The sequence below is a fragment of the Acanthochromis polyacanthus genome, chromosome 12 (assembly GCF_021347895.1).
Source record: "Acanthochromis polyacanthus isolate Apoly-LR-REF ecotype Palm Island chromosome 12, KAUST_Apoly_ChrSc, whole genome shotgun sequence".
Taxonomy (NCBI): Eukaryota; Metazoa; Chordata; class Actinopteri; family Pomacentridae; genus Acanthochromis; species Acanthochromis polyacanthus.
Window position 1 is genome coordinate 32,084,532 of NC_067124.1, and position 18,519 is coordinate 32,103,050.

An 18,519-nucleotide genomic window follows, 5' to 3' on the forward strand; every position below is an offset into this window, starting at 1 on the left:
GCCAAATAGGCGCATCTAAGGCTTCCAACATGAGTGCACACTGCAGACTAATGTTGTTAGCCGCCGGATGACAGATGAACGATTCATTGCTCAGCAAATTACTTAATTTCACCAAAGGAGCACAACGTATGTCAAGCTAACACCTGTAATTGCACCTGCTTGATGCATGGCAGACACTCTGCGTCCTGGTATTCAATGCCCAGAGTAGCAATTTGTTTAAACTAAGGGAGTATTTTGGCCACAATCGGTTGTGATAGTTTAATTTGCAAGTAACCCTGATAGGGTGTTGCAAAAATACTGTCCAAACACAACAACAGGACAGGTGCGCCATGGTAAAAGCCATTTTTATCAGATGTTTTACAAGCTGCCACTCACAGCCCCCTCGCAAACAACTACATCTGCACAGACGGCGTTGTGCATGAATTTATAATAACATATCATCATAGTTCTGAGAGAAGTTGTCAAAAGCAAACCATCACTGTCGATCAGCCGGCCCCGGCATGCAGCAGCAGTGCTCAGAAAGTACACAAACTGGGACTCACACAGGGAAGAAAACTGCTAGACTTTTATCTGTCGAGCTGAAACTCTAAAGCTCGGTCAAACACGTCAAGCAGTGGTATCACAAAAGATGTTCTCCACTGGCTATCAAATAGGAAATGATTGATATCAGGGATTGGAAGTCAAACGTAGTTGTAAGGTGACCCAACAGTGCTGCAGTTTTCTCCTCCGAGGGCTGATTTTTGGGGCTGAACTTCTGTTCTGTGAAGGTAACTGAGGTAACAAGGACTGCAATGGGGCTCATAAGAAAGGTGATGAGAAGAATGAAACAGCCTACATTAATATCAGAAAAAAATAATTCAAACAAAATCAGCCGACAGTGGGCCTTCCTCCTGTCTGTATTTTGAAAAGTCAGGACACTCTTGTGCAATATCACCTAAATGTCAAATGATTCCCCCAAGTAGGAGCCTAATGCAACAACACTTAGTACTGGGAATTAAATCTTATTCTTTTTTTCCACTATTTCATGTGTCCATCTTTATTTTTATTGACAGACTCCATCTGCCTTTACATGACACCAGATTTCTTGAGCGATGTTCTGCCATTCTTCGGAGACATTTTCTCAGCTGCTCTTTGCTGGAGGAGCTGTGTTGGTCTCGGTTTCTATTTGAAATACCCCAACGGTGTTCTATTGGATTCAAGTCAGGAGACATACTTGGCCAGGTTGTATTTTTCTTTTGAGGAACTCTTTTGTGATTTTTGGCAGTGTGTTTTGGATGGTTATCATGCTGTAATATTCTTCTTCTGCCAAGTATCTGCAGACTGGGAGTCATCTTATCAGCCAGTGTTGTAGTATGCCCACAGGAATTCATATAAATGTCATCTCCTCATGTACCTCAATATCATCACACTCCTACCTCTGTGCTTCACTGAAAGGATTCTGCATGCATTGTGGTTGTCCTGCACCGTTTCAAACAAACTGATCTTGACCTAAATCGGACAAAAAATGTGCTTCCAATATTCGTTAGGCTTCTTTTCATGTTTTTAAGCATTATCTTGGAGGGTTTTTTTTCCAAATAGCAATCAAGGATATTTTCTTTTCAAACCGTCCATAGAGGCTGATGGTAGGAAGTGTCCCTCACACTGCTTGAGCTGTAACAGAAACTCCTATTTCCATTGATATTGTATCAAATCTAAAGCACTTAAACAGCCCTTTTCTGTGGCGTCATTTTAGGAGGACAACCACTACGGCTGTGATTAGTGGAACTGTGGCTCGTTTGATACCAACTTGTCACTGCTGCAACTGTACTTCAACAGATTTTAACTTGGTCACTGATCTGCTTCTCTTCTTTTCTATCTTCGTGAAGTCTCACACTCAGACTTTTCACTTCCTCTGGTAAATATTTGCCATGTGGAGCCATGATGCATGAATGAAATGTCAATTGACACAATCCATAGGTCCAAATCTGAGAAGGCTCTCGTGTTCACAGCTAATTTTTAACAATGTTGATGCAGTTGGGCTGGTTGTAAATCATCTGTCCTCAGGTTTGTTTCAGTTGCCATTGGCTGTCTAGCATGTATGTCAGTGATCAGAAGTGTATTCACTTTTGCATTCAGCTTCTGTACCTTCAATACAGTCTTTGAAAAAGTTTTTTTTTGGCTTTGTTTTTGTTTATCAGAGGAAATACTCTAGTGACAGAAATGTGAATCATTTGACATTTAGGCGATAATGCACGTACCACTGTTTACTGTACCAGCATTTTGCAACTCTCATCAACAACCTGAAATAAAAAAAGAATCAATAAGTTGTAGAATGAAATTATCTACTGCACACAAGTGTAAACACTGATTCTTTTAAAATGTCAAACATAACAGCTTTTATTTGAAATGTGTTCTTTATCTTATAAGGTCATTTTGGACCTTTAGTGCCCTTTATAAGCCACACTTTTATGTGTATAACATATTGTTCCCCTTTATATTTGTTTCTATAGCCAGGGGACGATAAGCAGATAAACAAGATTCTGTATTTGCGGCACACATTAGTACACAGTACCCTGTATAAAGCAACAGCACGCCACCATCACAGTAAGTACTTGAAAAATAGTTTTCATTGAGAATAATGTATTCTTTGGGCAGTGAGTGTCTAGTGCATAGATCTTAGGCATCATTAGGTCAAAGGCCTAAATACAAGCCTGAGTGGGAAAAAAAAATATCACAAAATCTAAATCTTGTCAAATTCAAAACACAAATTTAACTCACAAAACAAGTATCTTAAATTACAAATATTACGAAAAAATATTCACGAATTCTTGAAAACACTGTCACCTACTTATAGGCAAAACAAAATATTTTCATCAAATACTTTAAGATGGAATCAGATATTATAGCTACAGTAATCTTAATTCCTGGAATTTAAAAACATTTAAACAGTTGTGTCACAACTACGCAGGGTTCTAATACTATGTCCAAAAACAAAAGAGAGCTCTTGAGGCTACATTTAGTGGTTATTTTCAACTGAAATGCAAATTATTGTCTCGATTGAATGTTTCTGGGCTGCACAGTGGCTTGGTGGTTAGCACTTTGCCTTGCAGCTACAAGATCACCGGCATTCCCGGGATCTTTCTGCATGGAGTTGGCATGTTCTCCCTGTGCATGCAAGGGTTTTTTTCTGGGTACTGCGGCTTCCTCCCAGAATCCAAAAACATGCTGAGGTTAATTGGAAACTCTAAACTGTTCGTTGGTGTGAGCGTGAGTGTGATTGTTTGTCTCTATATGTAGCCCTAAGTCAACTGGGAAAGACTCCAGCCCACCATGACCCTAATGAAGATTAAGCGGTGTATAGAAAATGGATAGATGGATTAAATGTTTCTGGTCTATAAAATATCACAAAATAGAAAAAATAAATGCCTAGTGCAATTACCCCAGAGCCCAAAGCGACTTCTCCATATTGTAAAATACTGTATGTCAAGGTCAGTCTAAAAAAACAGAATCTATTCACAGTTGATATGCTGGGACCAGGACTTTTTGGCATTTTTGCTTCAAAATTAGTTGCACATTTAATCAGTGATTAAAAATAATTAGCACAGTCTGACTTTCTGGCAGTCAGCCATTTCAGCTCTACTGTCTTTTGAGTTGGAAGAATGTTAGAAAAGCCTTGTTTAAAATGGTCTTTTTGTTATTTAAAACCTCAGTGCAAGAGCAAATCTGCGCCTGCTACACCACTCCACGAACCACGACGACCACAGCTCCACTAACCCCTGCATATAGTATACACTGATCAGCGACAACATTAAAGCTACTGATTATCATGTTACCGCTGCATCTCTTGATTGAGAGGATATAGGCAGCAAGGGGGAGTCAGTTCTTGAAGCCGATGTGGTGGAAGCAGGAAAAATAGAAAAAAAGGCCAGCGTAAAGACAAGGGCCATTTTGTGGTGGTTAGATGACAGGGTTTCCAAACCGGCAAGCCTTGTGGGGTGTTCACAGTATAAAGTGGTACCAAATGTGGTTCAACGAAGGACAAGCGGTAAACTGGCGAGAGGAACATGGGCACCCTGTGTGGTCCAATCTCACAGAAAAGCTGCTGCAGCACCAGTTTCTCAAAACCTTCATGCTGGCTGAGATAGAAAGTGTGCTGCGGTGTGCTGTATATGGGGTTGCTTAGTTAGCTGATCCCGCTGTTCACTGGTAAAGGAGCCTACAAAGGGCGTGTGAGCATTGGAATTGAACAAAGCAATGGAATACTAATCTAAGGAATCACGTTTCAATCATGTGGACAGCCAGGTGTGTCATGTACCTGGGGGAAAGATGGCAACAGGATGAATTTTGTGAAGGACAAGAGGGCAGAGAGAGTGTGATGCTGTGGGAAACTTTGAATCCTGACATTCACGTAGATGTTACTTTGACACTTACCAACTAACCAAACACTGAGGGAGAGAATGCCTACTTTGTGCAACTGTCACTGGTGATGCAGTTGGCAGATTCACTTGCTAAATTATAGACTCTGAGATACAATTGATGAGAGCATTATTAGGATCTGGCACTTTTTCAACTCTTTTTGTTGATGGGCCCAGTGTCCATTGTCCAGTTCAACAGAGCCAAGTGAAAATGAGCTGCTAATCTACTACTCTCAGCAGCATAATGCTCCTTGCCACATTCAAGAATCCTCTGAGGAACATGACAAAGAGCTCAAGTTGTTCACCAGATTTTAAACTGGTTGAGCATCTGCTGGATGTAAAATAAAGTCCAGTCCACAGAGGCACCACCTCACCTCCCAGCACTTTAAGGATCACATCTAGGTGCCTGATTCCACAGGACACCCTCAGATGTCTGTGGACTTCATCTGTCCGTGGGTTAGCATTGTTTTGGCTGCACAACATGGTTGAACACCACGCTACGCAGGTGATTTTAATGTTGCAGCTGATCAGAGTCTCTGAGAATACGAGAGAAAAGTACAGTTTGACAAAGTAATATTATTTTTTAATTGTTTCCCCACCGTGCGTCTCCTTTTAGTCTCAGGCACATTCTCTCAATTAGTCCCGCCGAATCCCTCTGGGGTCGTCTGGCTCACTTACTTTTATGTTTCTTTGATGCCTTCCTCCCTATAATCACCTTTTCAATGTCATGCAAGCCTTCTGTCTCCTCTGCCGCGTCGCTTCTAATTCCCGAGTCTTCCCGAAACTTCACAGTCTCTCTCTGTCCAGGCTCTTTGTGGATCCCTGAGGTGTCTTTCTTCTCGCTGCCCGTCTGTCCCAGCCGGTGAACCTTCTCCTGGTTTCCTGCCTCACTGATCTCGTACTCCCTCTCCAGCGTGGCACCGTGGCCGTCCCTGTCCGTCCTGCCGGCTCCGGCTCGATGATGTTGGCCGGTGAGAGCAGAAAAGTGGGTAAATAGCTGAGGGTTTATTGTGAGCTGAGCGTAAGATGCAGCAGATAGGCCGGGAACAGAGAGAGGCTGGATCACTGAGCTTGTTTTGACGGAAGACAGCAAGTTCTGGCTGTTTGACTGGCTTTGACGTTGAGGGCGAAGGTGTTTTAATGATGACGTTTTGTAAATTGTGCTTTTATCGCAACTCTTCTTCCTCTGCTCCTCCAAGATCTCATCCAACACTACACAAAAACAAGATATGAGTTAATACAATCCACTGGGGCATCACTGTGAAAACTGTACGTTGACTTTGACAGCTTTCTCACCATAAACACTGCTGTGGATTTTATTCTCCTCATTCCGGCTTCGCCTCAGGTCCAGAGTTTGCTTCACTGAGTCTAAAAGCCCAAACATCTCACACAAGGAATTAAGGATGACGGCATCTAACAAAAGAAAATAATAAAAAGTCAGCTACAAGGTTTGAATGATTAATACTCGTCTTTATTAATTCGTCTGCAACAAATTCTGCTGTTTTAGAAATCAACTTCAGAATTTCAAACCAGATCTAGCTGGTGGGGCCTTTATTAGAAATCTTTCTTTTTTTAAATGCATAACTTGACTGATAAAATTCAATTCTTTCCAGTGATTGGACATGTCCCAGTGGGAACGTACCTGTTTCCTGCAGGTTGGCTCGCTCACTGCGAAGCTCCACTCCTTTAAAAGTGGTTAATAATTCAGTCTGGAGACTAGACAGGACCTCTCCCATCAGCCCAGAGTCCGCCACACCCTTCCACAGACTCAATACTTCGTCTAGAGAAGGTCAACAGTTTGAACATTATTATAATATGTGCAGAATTCTGTGCACGAGTCTGTTTTTCATTTTATTAGCGGCGTTAGAAATCCTAAAGCATCACAGAGAAATAAGAAAAAGTTGTAAAGGCAACGTTATAGAGGTGATGAGTGTGATTGTATGCACTCATGTCTGTGCAGTGCAGTTGGATGGTCTAAAAAAAACAACAACAAAAAAGGCCAGACACAATGGAGAGAAGGCCCTACAAAATAAATAAGAAATGTGGGATAAATAAGAAGGGGTAGGGAGGCAGGCAAATGTCTGCGGGTAAGATTTGAAGAGAGCATTGAAAGAGTAATAAAGTGAAGAAGGGAAACAGAGGAGATGTCAAGGTTGGAGAAACAATCAAAAAAAGAGGATATAAGGAGATAAAAGAAATGGGAGAAGTGCTGCACTTGGAGAGAGGATGTTAAATGGGTGACAGAGAGGGAAAGAGTAGGAAAATGGGTTAGAAAAGAGGTGCTCTAGGAAGAGAGAAAAGAGGGCAGATTCGAGGGAAAATGAAAAATTACTGTGGATCTATGAGCAAAACAGAAGTTGGGCGTATTAGAGTGAGAAAATGTCAGAGGTGCTTGATATCTAATCTTACAAGAAATGCGTGCACATTCATGTTTGTGTGAATGTCTGTCTAGATAAATGCAATACGCCTCGTGAAAATATTCCAAATCCCATTTACAGCGATCTCAAACTGAATTAATTTATTCCTCCGTGTCGGCAGTGTATACACTACTGGGAAGCGGTGCTTTTCTGTAGATGGAGGAGTACAGCTATAGCCTGAGTACGCTTCCTGAGAATTGTCAATTTGTTTTAAGCCCTGTGACAAGCAATTCTGCATGTGCAGTGACGCATTGCAATTTGCCATTCGCAAGATCCCCACCTCCCCACAGGCTATTTTACCTACCGTGGTCGACCTGGAACAATGCCTAATCAGGTCACCTTTAAAAACCCTTAAATCAAGGCGAGAAAAAGCCACACTTAGAAATGTCAGATGCCGTCGGTGGTAATATAAAGGGACATGACTCTGTGGCTGCCTGTGGTCAGCAGCTTTTTAAGGACAGTCTGCAGGAAAAGGCAGAACATCGCACAACTGCAGATTCAGAGGCTCATTGGCTCGCTATATCAGGGGGGTCAAATAGTTGTGGCAGCAGGAGGCGTGACACAAAGGACTGAAGGACTGCAGGATAACTCGTGTAAATCCTTTGAAGTGCAAGGGCTTCAAATAAATGCACAGCCTCTTGGCGACTGAAGGTCAGTGGGCTGAACCTGTGCCTCCTCCTCTTATAACAACGTATCTTTTAAACTTATTAAGTCAGTACTTTGCCAATTTACCACCAGAGTGTTGCCCTTTGGCAGATGACAAAAAGATTGATGAGAAGGGTAAATGAGCTTTCCACAATGCCAGAGTTTATAGCACGATAAAACATACAGTGGGGCAATATATAATTGGGGGACTTCTGAAATCCATGGGATATATCTTGCATACATTTCTTAAAAAAAAAAAAAAAAGCATTTTTATGATCATTGTGATCATGTCTTCACAAATTCCATAATTATTTATTATGGAAACAATCACTTATTAACAAAAAAATGACAGGATATCACTACAATGTCAAGTAAATAACCGTCCAAATTTAAGAATAACCGCCTTCTAATTAGCTAAACAATAATAAAATTAGCTATTCAAAAATTGTTTTGTGCTCTTTTTATTAAGTTGAGATAACCATGACAGATATTTATTTTTTTGCAACATATCAAATTATATGTGGAAAGTACAAATTGTATCCGTGTCCGCATAATTACTTTCAACTAAGTTACCCACTACAAAAAAAACCTCTTAAGGAAGTGTGCTAATTCCAGATCACATGACCTGCTCCACATGATGTCATTTCCTCCTGAAGAAAAGACTCCAAGGCTTAGTAGTAGTGTGTGAGTCAAGTGTGGATTTATCACGTCAACAGGTTTGCTACAATATCTTTATAAATAACTTTCAATTTTACTCAACTGTATATATAATATTTAAAATAATCTTTGTCTAAAAATGCCATGTGATGTTGGGTTAGAACAAAAGAAGTATCGATTTTAGGCCCGAAAACGGCAAAAATGTCAACTATGATACCTTGTCAACTATGCTACAAAACGTCCTGCAATTATATATTGATGCCAGTATACAACAAAAGGTAACACTTAAATGCCAAATGATTCTAAAGCTGTAACATCTTCAGTAATTGCACCACTTATAAGTTGAACAGTAGGGTACTTGCTGTTGTGTAAAATTATAAACTAACAGTTTTGAAAAGTTGTTAAAAATACAGGGCCCAACACAGGAATTGAATGCAACAAAAGGATTCCGTTTTCAACACTGAGGTTCAAGTCTTTTTTAATACTTCACGTGTCCGCTTCTTTTTGATGACAGATTCGATTTTCCTGAGCATGAAGGATACTAATGTTGCACAAATTTCTGGAGAGATACTCTGCCATTCTTGAGAGTCTTTTCTCAGCTGAAGGGTTTTATTTGCTCCGTCTTTCTATTCAAAATACCCCAAAGGTAGATTCATATCAGACGTCATACTTGGCCAGGTCATAGGTTTCACTTTTTTCTTGTGCTTTAGATCGTTATCATGCTGTAAAATTTCTCCTCTGCCAAGTTTCTGTAGACTGGGAGTCATTTTGTGTGCCAGTATTTGGATATATCCGCAGGCATTCGCATTGCCATCTACAAATGTCATCTCCTTAATACATTTTGCACTCATGCAGCTCTATATTACCACACACCCACCTCTGTGCTTCACTGTCAGGACTACGCATTCACTGTGGTTTTCCTGGTCAGGTTCTCACCAAACATGCTGGAACTCATCTAAGCTGAACATATCTATCTTGGTCTCATCTGATCTAAAAATGTGCTCCCAGTAATCTGTAGGCTTCGTTTCATATCTTTTAGTCAAGTTTAATCTTGCAGCTTTGTAGTGAACAGCAAGCTACGGTGTTTTTCTTGGATGCTGTTCGCAGAGGTTGATGTCATAAACCGTCCTTTACACTGAGGCGTCACAGAAAGGCATATTTTCATTGATAACCCCTGTTTCAACTCTGAAGGCTACTAGTCTGGTTTTCAGGGCTAGATCGTGCAAGTAGCACACTGTCAGTTGTACAAAATTTAGCTTCAGTGACCAGTATCAACTTGGGGCCTGTATTATGTGTTATATTTCAATATATTTATGATTGTTCATAAGAGTAGCTACACTTGTCAGCTAAAAAATAATGTTACGTAGTGTTCAGTTCTGTTTTAGACTACAAAATCTGATTGTAATCTCACACTAGATTGCAAAGTTTCTCAATACTGTACCCATGAGGTGTCTCACAGCTGAATAGTTCGCTGTTGTGTAGTACAGTGTGCCGGTAGATGCTATCATTTTTGCCACTTTCATAACAAAGGCTGATTATGCATAAATTTTGCTGCAGGATGACAATTACTTGTGTACCACATTACGCAATGAATGCTAAAAAAAAGGCTGAAGCAAAAAAAGGACTCAGGATTCAGCTTGTCCTTTAGGATGTCCTTTCACCAGAGGCATTTCTGCATGTTTTGCTCCATACCCAAGCATCCTTATCCTGTTTGAGCTATTCAGCAGGCACCCATATACTCATGCGTGTAGGTTTCATTTTAATATTAGGAGTCTGTGGTTCCACCCTTAGGAAATTTTGTGCCTTCTCTGAATTAATTTATAGTGAAATGCATTTATTTATGGAAAGGAAAACACAAAAATCAGGCACAAGGTGACAATTCAGAACATAATGAAATATATACGGATTTAATTACGTTTTACAGAACAGATTCTTCGGTTGACTGAGCTCATAATTCATATTTTGGGAGCAACGGAAAAAAAAACTAAGTGCTGAAGTGAAAACACCTGCCCCTGTCTGAGGCATTGTTGTGCTGATTAGTAACAACATAGAGGATTTTGCTTCTTTCATGTTTGTGTTCTAAGCATTGAGGAAGATGTATCCCTTGTTTCCCCTCGGAGACCAACACCTATGTATATACTGTACGTGCTTTTATATTTACCAGGCGTGTCAGCCCTCTTTCTCTTGGCAGAATGTCCATTGGCTGTTGTGGGCTTCAGAAGTCGCAGCGGACCGGCGCTCCACTCTGTTGTTGCACTGAACTTCTCCTCCAAAGGCTCCTCTACATCTGCTGCATTGTGTGCATCTCCTGAAACGGGCACAAAACATCCACATCCAGCGGATACAAAAGAAAAAAACATGCCATATTAGCACTGAATGTGAATAGGCAGATGGAACGCAACTGAAAAGTGTTTCTCTCTAGATTTTGTAAGTTCTGTGCAGTGGTTGGGGCTTTACTGAAGATACTTTCAGTGGCTGCAATTCTAATTGAAATGTTCAGTGCCTTGTTTTAAAACATTTCTTAAAAATTCATTTTAAGGACTTGTCTTTGTCATCTATTCTATTCATGTATTTTATTCTCTTGCACTTCTTCATTTATTTGCTCTCATCATTATAAATACTATTCTTACCTTTGTTTCTATGGTTTTACATTTTATTTCTTCTACTCTGCTTGTTCTTTTTCTTTAATTTGATACAATATGTTTCATGCTTCTATTATTTTCTTTGTATCCATTCTTGTATTAATGCTTTTCCAAGTATTTTCCCCTGTTTTAACGCCATTTCTCTACTTCTCTGGTCTATTTTTTTTTCTGTTGTTTAATGGTCTTCCTGAGCATGCTTTCCTTTTTTTATTCTGTCTGCAAAGCACTTCATGAAATCTGTATCATTACACCCCTATCTCCATGCATTCACTGTGATTTTCCTGGTCAAATTAACAGAAACCCAGTCTTAAATCTGTGCTATATAAATAAAGTTATTACTATAATTATTATTTTATCTGTATTCATTATGTTCCTGAAAGCCCTCAAACCCTTGTAAGGAGTCAACTGTTTTATTTTAGCAAACGAGTGACATCCAAGTGACTTCTTAAGTTTTTCGCTTGTCTAGCCTGCCTGAAACAACAGCAGCTCAAGCATATGTGGGAGGCAGGGAAAAAAACAGAAAACTGTAAATGCCAACTGAAATCTACCTGTCAAGGGAGGCACCTGTCCTCCAGCAGGGTCAAGAGCCAGACACGACAGGCTCGGCTGCACTGAGGTCCCTGGAGGAAGCCGTGTGCTGTTGATCAGCACATCAAATTTAGTGCTGCGGCAGGTGTTGCTGCATACAGTGTCGTGCTGGTAGAAATCTATCTGGCCGGAGTCCATCATTTTCCTGCATGGGGAGAAGCAGCAGAAAATATTTTTTGCCACACAGCTATTGAGGGATATTAGGGCTGAATTTGCTGAACACTGTGGATAGCTTCCCGCTGGTTTGTTTGACACAAAGCCCATTGATCTGGCCTCTGGAGGAAGAAAGATGAAAAGAACAGATACTGCCTGGTGGGGTTTGCATATTCCCTCACAGTAACACCAACAACAAGTGCAAACACGATAAAGAGGTGAGAAGTATCACTCAGCAGCAGCTTGCTTGCATGCTATTTGATCCTGCTACCATAATAATGCTGCTTACAGACTACCTCTGGAATGTACTGGCAGACGCCGACAGACTACACACAGTTGCAGATTATATAACTGAGTGGCATGTTATTTACTGAGGTGTTTTAAAGTCTGACAGTTTAACCCCAATGCAAAAGAGTAAAGTCACCTTAACAGGCCTCTCAGGTTTACAGCTAGCAGATAGAAACAAGCTCCCTAAGCCTACCTGAGCATAACCCCTCCCAGTCTGATGGCCCGTTTCCAGTCCTTCAGAGTGGCTTTTCCTGCCAAGTGCACAAACTGCTTCGGACTGATGAGCTGGTCATTGAACTGTAAAAAGGAAGACAGCGGAATTTATGTTTATGAGGTCTTATAAATGCAAAGAGAAAGTAATAAGGCAGAAGGGGCAGAGAAAATTGGAAGATGATCATGTATCTTGACTTATAAAGTAACTGTACTGCAATAACGCATCAATAATTTACTCCCCCTTTGACTTATCAACTTACTTTGACACATCGGATGTTGATTCCAGGGCACACAAACTTCTTGAAGAGCAGCACCGCCCTGCTGTCTCCACAAGTGATGGGGTAGCCATACTCAACCTCCTCTCCTTCCGCTTTACTGTCATCTAAACAGGACAGAACAAAAGCATAACCTCTGCAGTGACACCGCAGTGTGCAAAGACAAGAATGTCTTTCCAGGTGCTGATGAAAGTAGGAATCATGGGACAACAAAATGCATGATTGCACCGTACATTATCTCTGTTTGTAACTGTTAACCATCTGAATAAAAAAAAAAAAAACTTATTGTCAGGTATGAATTGCATGTTATCATTTAAAAATCCCCTAAATTATGTCAGTTATCAGACCCCAAAACTGTAAAAAAAAAAAAAAAATCAAAAATCCTCAGATTTTCAAATTTCCAGTGGTCCTCAAACTTTTTATAAAGTGTCACATGTGGAGCCATAGGAAAATTTAAGCTTGACATTGTTATATTTTATCAAAATCACTTTTTTTCACTTAGAAATTTGCCAAAAATAAACAGATTCTTCTCACCAAATTCTGTAAAAAATATTTTTTGCACTCTTCAGTTAATGAAAAACAGTCAGATTACAAAAGCTTAGGGACTTTTCAACTGAACTGCAGGCAGCGTTTACACAGAGAAAGTAGTAGACATGTATGGAAACAGATTAAAAGTCAAAATAGTCACATATCTATAGTATGTAGAGCCAACTTCTTTTTCCAAGATTCATAACACCTGTGGGCACTTGGAAAAAATATTGTGTATGTTGCTTTCATTTTTGCCATTTTTGTCAAATAAACAATATAAATTCAAAGGTGTTTTTTTTTTCCTCGTTTTTTATGGCATTGTAATTGTGTTATACTGGATAAAAGACATGCTTCAGCTCTCTCTGCTTCTATTCATGGTTGTTCTATTTCCATAGAGGTGCAGGACTTTAAATTGCAGTCAAAATGAGGTCACAGTAAGTAAAAATGTAACAGGAGCAAAAGAAATGTCCAGAAACTGCTTGGGGTTCAGAGGTCTAAATAACAGTGCAGCTTGAAGTACACATAACACAAGTTGCTGGTTTTATATGTTGAATCTATATAGTTGTTAAACTGAGCAGTGAGTGGAAATGTCACCGTGTCACTTACCATGATGAGCCTCTATGGCCAGGACTGTAGTTCCAGTGTCAGCAGTGTCATCATTTACCCTGCAGAGGGCGACAGATTCTCACTTATACACTGACAACTGTTCATATCTGCTGGATGTGTACCCTTTATGACAATTTTCCTCCACATTGCTTAATGTTACGTTCCATGAAATAAGCCTGCATTAAGCTGAATTTAAACCACACTAATGTAGACTGATGTCATATGATTTGTCTACTGTATGCTAGAAGAATATGCAAGAAAGGAGGAAAATGACATTATCATGCAGGGAGTCGATCTGAATATCAATACAAATGTGTTTACATGTGACTCTTTTTTGCATCAAACAACAAATACAAAACCTCTGCTAGGTGCTTTAATTATATAAGCCACATTACCCGTGCAGAATGGGCTGCAGGTGCAGGATTACTTGAGTCTTATGGTTGTTGCCACTGCACTCCCCCTCCTCTTCCTTCACCGCCATCAGTTCCCTTGAAGACACAGTGACCTCAGCACCCGCCATCACCCCTCCCTGCAGAGCTGCACGCAGAAAAGCCCAAGCACGCATGTTTACATCCACATCACACACACACACACACACACACACACACACACACACACACACACACACACACACACACACACACACACACACGGTCATGGTATTTAATGCACAGACAAGTCGACGAAAGCCTCCCCCGACTGTCTTTCCTGACATGCAACTGCCAGAAATGAGTCCATACTGAGCTTAAAATGACATAATCCTTGTAAGCTTCCTATGTTGCTGTTTAAGGATGCACAGAAATGTCCTACATGAAGATTAAAAAAAATCACAGTTTTAGCTAAAACCATTCTGTCATTGATGTTTTTTTACTCATTCAAAGTCCCTGTACGACCAAAGTGAGAGCTGTGTCCGCATACTCGGCACTAAGTCAGACACATTTCTAGTGGGTGTTGGACTCCGTCAGGGCTGCCCCTTGTCTCCAATCCTGTTTGTGGTTTTCATGGACAAGATTTCGAGGCGCAGTCGTGGTGGGGAGGGTTTTCGGTTTGGGACCCTCAGGATTGCATCTCTGCGTTTTGCGGATGATGTGGTTTTGTTGGCGTCCTCAGACCGTGACCTCCAGCATCCACTGGAGCGGTTTGCAGCCAAGTGTGAAGCGGCAGAGATGCAGATCAGCATTTCCAAGTCCGAGGCCATGGTTCTCTGCCGGAAACCGGTGGATTGCTCCCTCCGGGTTGGGGGGGGGAGGGGGGTTGCTTCCCCAAGCGAAGAAGTTTAAGTATCTCGGGATCTTGTTCACAAGTGATGGGAAAATGGAGCGAGAGATGGACAGGCGGATTGGTGCAGCGTCAGCAGTAATGTGGGCGTTGTACCGAACCGTCGTCGTGAAGAGGGAGCTGAGCCATAAAGCGAAGCTCTCAATTTACCAGTCCATCTACGCGCCAACCCTCACCTATGGTCATGAGCTTTGGGTAGTGACCGAAATAACAAGATAGCGGATACAAGCAGCCGAAATGAGCTTCCTCCGAAGGGTGGCTGGGCTCAGCCTTAGAGATAGGGCGAGGAGCTCAGACATCCGGAGGGAGCTTGGAGTAGAGCCGCTGCTCCTTCGCATCGAAAGGAGCCAGTTGAGGTGGTTTGGCCATCTGATTCAATGCTTCCAGGGAGACTTCCTTTGGAGGTTTTCCGAGCACGTCCGTCTGGGAGGAGACCCCGGGGCAGACCCAGAACTCGCTGGAGGGATTATATATCTCGTCTGGCCTGGGAACGCCTCGGGCTCTCCCAGGAAGAGCTGGAAAGCGTTGCTGGGGGGAGGGACGTCTGGAACGACCTGCTTCGCCTGCTGCCTCCGCAACCCGGCCCCGAATAAGCGGAAGAAAATGAATGGATGGATGGATACTCATGCAAAGTGACATTTTCAACTCAAATCATATTAGTGCTGTAAACAAATGCATTTTGTAGGAGTATGGTTATCAATTTTATTCATCAAATTCCAGTTGACATCAGTCTCCAAGGACTGTTGAATCTTTGTGTCTGCTTTTATGTAAGGCAGATATGAAAGCTAATCAATTAGTTGTCCACTATTTGATGAATTGACAATAAATAGGCAGTCAATTGATTGGTATGAGCATTTTTAGAAGATAATAAAAGGAAGATTTGAATACAAAAAGAAACACATCCTCAGCGTATGGAACTATTTCAGCTACAGAAAGGTATTTTGTCAGCAGTGTCTTCCAAATGTATCCACTACACAACTAGCGTGAGTACCAGTTAAATCAGCAACACATTTAAGTCAATCTGGGTAAATTACTGAATTTTTCCCATATCACAGAAAAATTAAATATAGTAATGTCGAGGTTTCTAATGTCACATAGCCCTGGCTAGCATTAGAGCTACAACAATTAAGCAAATGAAAAGTTGGTTTTCAACGATTATGTTAAGTGTGAATTATTTGCCGATGATGAATTGGTCTGAACATTTTTAAAGAAAAAACATCTAAATTCTCCAATTCCAGCTTTGTAAATATGAGTATTTTTTGGTTTCTTTCTTCCTCTATGATAATAAACTGAATATATTTAGGTTGTGGACATATGCTGCAATTTCTGAAAAGGTTACAATAAAATTAATACTATCTTCATAGGCACTATCATAGATGTTGACGAACACACAGCACACATTTTAAATGGGTCAATTATGAATAAACTGTCTACATGCCTGTAATTGGTGGTCACTGGGAAGTGGGTTTTAAAAAAGGAAAAGCAAATGCCTCCTGGGTGAACAGTTACAGAATAACCAATAATAATTTGTCACAGCAATTATACTACTCCAATTCTACTCATACTATCCTTTCAGTCTTACCCAAGCAGCTTGTTAGTATTTTATTAAACAAAAACTGAGTATATTTTCTGATTCCAGTTAGTATGACATTAAATTGAAAATGTTTGGGTTGGGGACAAAAAAAGAGATTCCAGGACGTCATTTTGAACTTTGGTGAAACACTGATGTACATTTTTGACCATTTTTAGAGACCAAACCACTAACCCATTAGTCGAGAAAATGACTGGCAGAAAATAATAGTTTGTTGCCCTGGTATATTTGCAGTCAATGCTGCAATTTTGGAAAAGGGTACTGTTTAATTACTATTATTATCATTATTATTATTACTACAGACACTGAGTCAAGTGTGAATAAACTGTCCATTTGCTTGCTAATGCTCCCTGGGGATTGGGTTTGTCACAGCAATGATTCTGGTCTGAATCTGTCCTGTAACATTATTTTAGTCTCAAGCAAGCAGCAGAAGAATCTTCAAGGGAAAAAAAAGACTATATTATGTGCTTCCAGATTTTTAAAAGTGAATATTTTCAGAGTTTTTAAATCCCTTGACAGTAAACAGAATATCTTCAGGCTGTGGACAAAACAAGACACAACTAATCGAACAATCAATTAAATGATGGACACATTAATCAGCAATAAAATTAATAATTAGTGGCAGCACTAGTATATTTATAGGTGGTCTATAAGGCAATTTTACAAGGTTACAGAGAAATTATTATTTTAACGAGAACTGGGTCAAATGTGAAGGGTCTGTCCACTTGACTGGGTAAAAAAAGGAAAAGTAAATGCCTGGTGGTTAAACAGCTACAGAACACTAAATAATTGCTATTATTGCTATTGCTGCTGTACAATGGTAATTTCCCAAGCTGTGGGATTAACAAAGGTTTAATCAATCAATCAATCAATAATAATTTGTCACAGCGATTATTCTAGTCTGATTCTGTCTGTAACATTCTTTCTATCTTAAACAAGCAGCAGATGAAGTTCTAAGTAAAAAAAAAAATCTCATTCCAGCATCTTAAAAGTGAACATTTTCTGTATTTTAAATCTCCTTTAAGAGTAAACTGAATGTTTGTTTGTTTTTTTGAGAAAATGATAGACAGAATATTCAACAGTGAAAATAATTGCTAATAACAGCGAAATTTGTAGAATTAGAGTGAGTTCTGGGTCAAATGTGAAAAGTCTGTCCACTTTACTGGGTTAAATAAGGAAATGCCTTGTGGGCAAACAGCGACAAAACAGTGAATAATTATCCATATTTTTTCAGTCTCACACAGGCAGCAGATGAAGCCTCTAACAAATGAATCTACAAACCGCTTGTCTGGATATTCCACAGCAGGGAAACTAATCAGACAGTTTGACAATGCACTGATGAGCACGACGAAGTGATATAAAGTTAAATTTAAGTAGCCCTTGCTGGATGTCCAACTCGCACACTTGCGTGCCTTCTCACCCTCCTTCACCCACTCAAACTGACGTCTGCTGGAGCGCCAGCACGCACACCCGGGACCACAGCGGAACGGCAGCGCGCTCCGGTTCCGAACCCCCCCAAAAATCCTCCCTTTCTCTGCAAACTTTACACAAGATATTGCCACGGTTTTTTATTCACTCACCGTTTCACAGCAGCAGATATTTCATCCTCCGGTTTGTCGGAGCGGCGGCCGAGCATGCGCCGTGCCGCCCCGCTGCCCTTCCTGCAGTGAAGGCAGCATTTGCCTGAGAAGCATCTGTCCCGCTGTCACGAGAAGCGGTCGGTTCGCACGCGATGTGTAAATCGGTCAAACTGCTCTTACGCGGCTCGGTGGCAAAACCTCGCAAATATGTCTTCCCACCTCATGGAAAAACCGAGGAAAAACGCATCATTTCAGAATACACTCTTCCATCATGATTGGTTTCAGCCTCACAGCGCATGTTATTTACTGAAATGTTATTTATGTGGCTGTTTAGTGTTACTTTGTCATGCATTGAGGCGGTGCAACCGCTCTGTTTTTCTTGTTGCGTGTATGTCACCAGAAGATGGCAGGGTTACTTTGAGGAAAAGCAATGAAGGACTCTCAATAAGTGGCACGCAAACAAGATACTCCAAAAATATTCTAAAAAAACAGCATTTTCAATTTTTGTCACGTTAAATTTGGCAAATAATCCACTTGCAGCTCGGTTCAGTTTTGCAACCTTTCAAAAATAAAAGTAAATATTGATTCCACCTCGGCGCTCACCTACAGATCAGCCCGCCCCCCTATATGGGAATGGAATGCGCGTCGCTTCTTGATTGACAGC

General features: G+C 40.7%; 1 protein-coding gene across 2 annotated transcripts; it reads right to left on the minus strand.

Annotated features, from left to right (window-relative positions):
• Nucleotides 1-328: 328 nt before the first annotated feature.
• Nucleotides 329-18,427, minus strand: LOC110960249 (glucocorticoid modulatory element-binding protein 1-like). 2 transcript variants are annotated; one of them, XM_051956932.1, is made up of 10 exons: nucleotides 17,856-18,427; nucleotides 13,802-13,943; nucleotides 13,407-13,465; nucleotides 12,258-12,379; nucleotides 11,978-12,081; nucleotides 11,304-11,488; nucleotides 10,275-10,421; nucleotides 6,037-6,174; nucleotides 5,691-5,807; nucleotides 329-5,606 (listed from the first exon to the last, which is right to left on the minus strand). In XM_051956932.1, the coding sequence occupies exons 2-10, from the start codon at nucleotides 13,924-13,926 to the stop codon at nucleotides 5,065-5,067; spliced, it is 1,539 nt and encodes a 512-aa protein (XP_051812892.1). In that variant the 5' UTR covers nucleotides 13,927-13,943; nucleotides 17,856-18,427; the 3' UTR covers nucleotides 329-5,064. The 2 variants fall into 2 exon arrangements, with proteins under 2 accessions (XP_051812892.1, XP_022063109.2); XM_022207417.2 differs by lacking the exon at nucleotides 17,856-18,427 and having other exon boundaries at nucleotides 13,802-17,183.
• Between the last annotated feature and the right edge of the window lie 92 nt (nucleotides 18,428-18,519).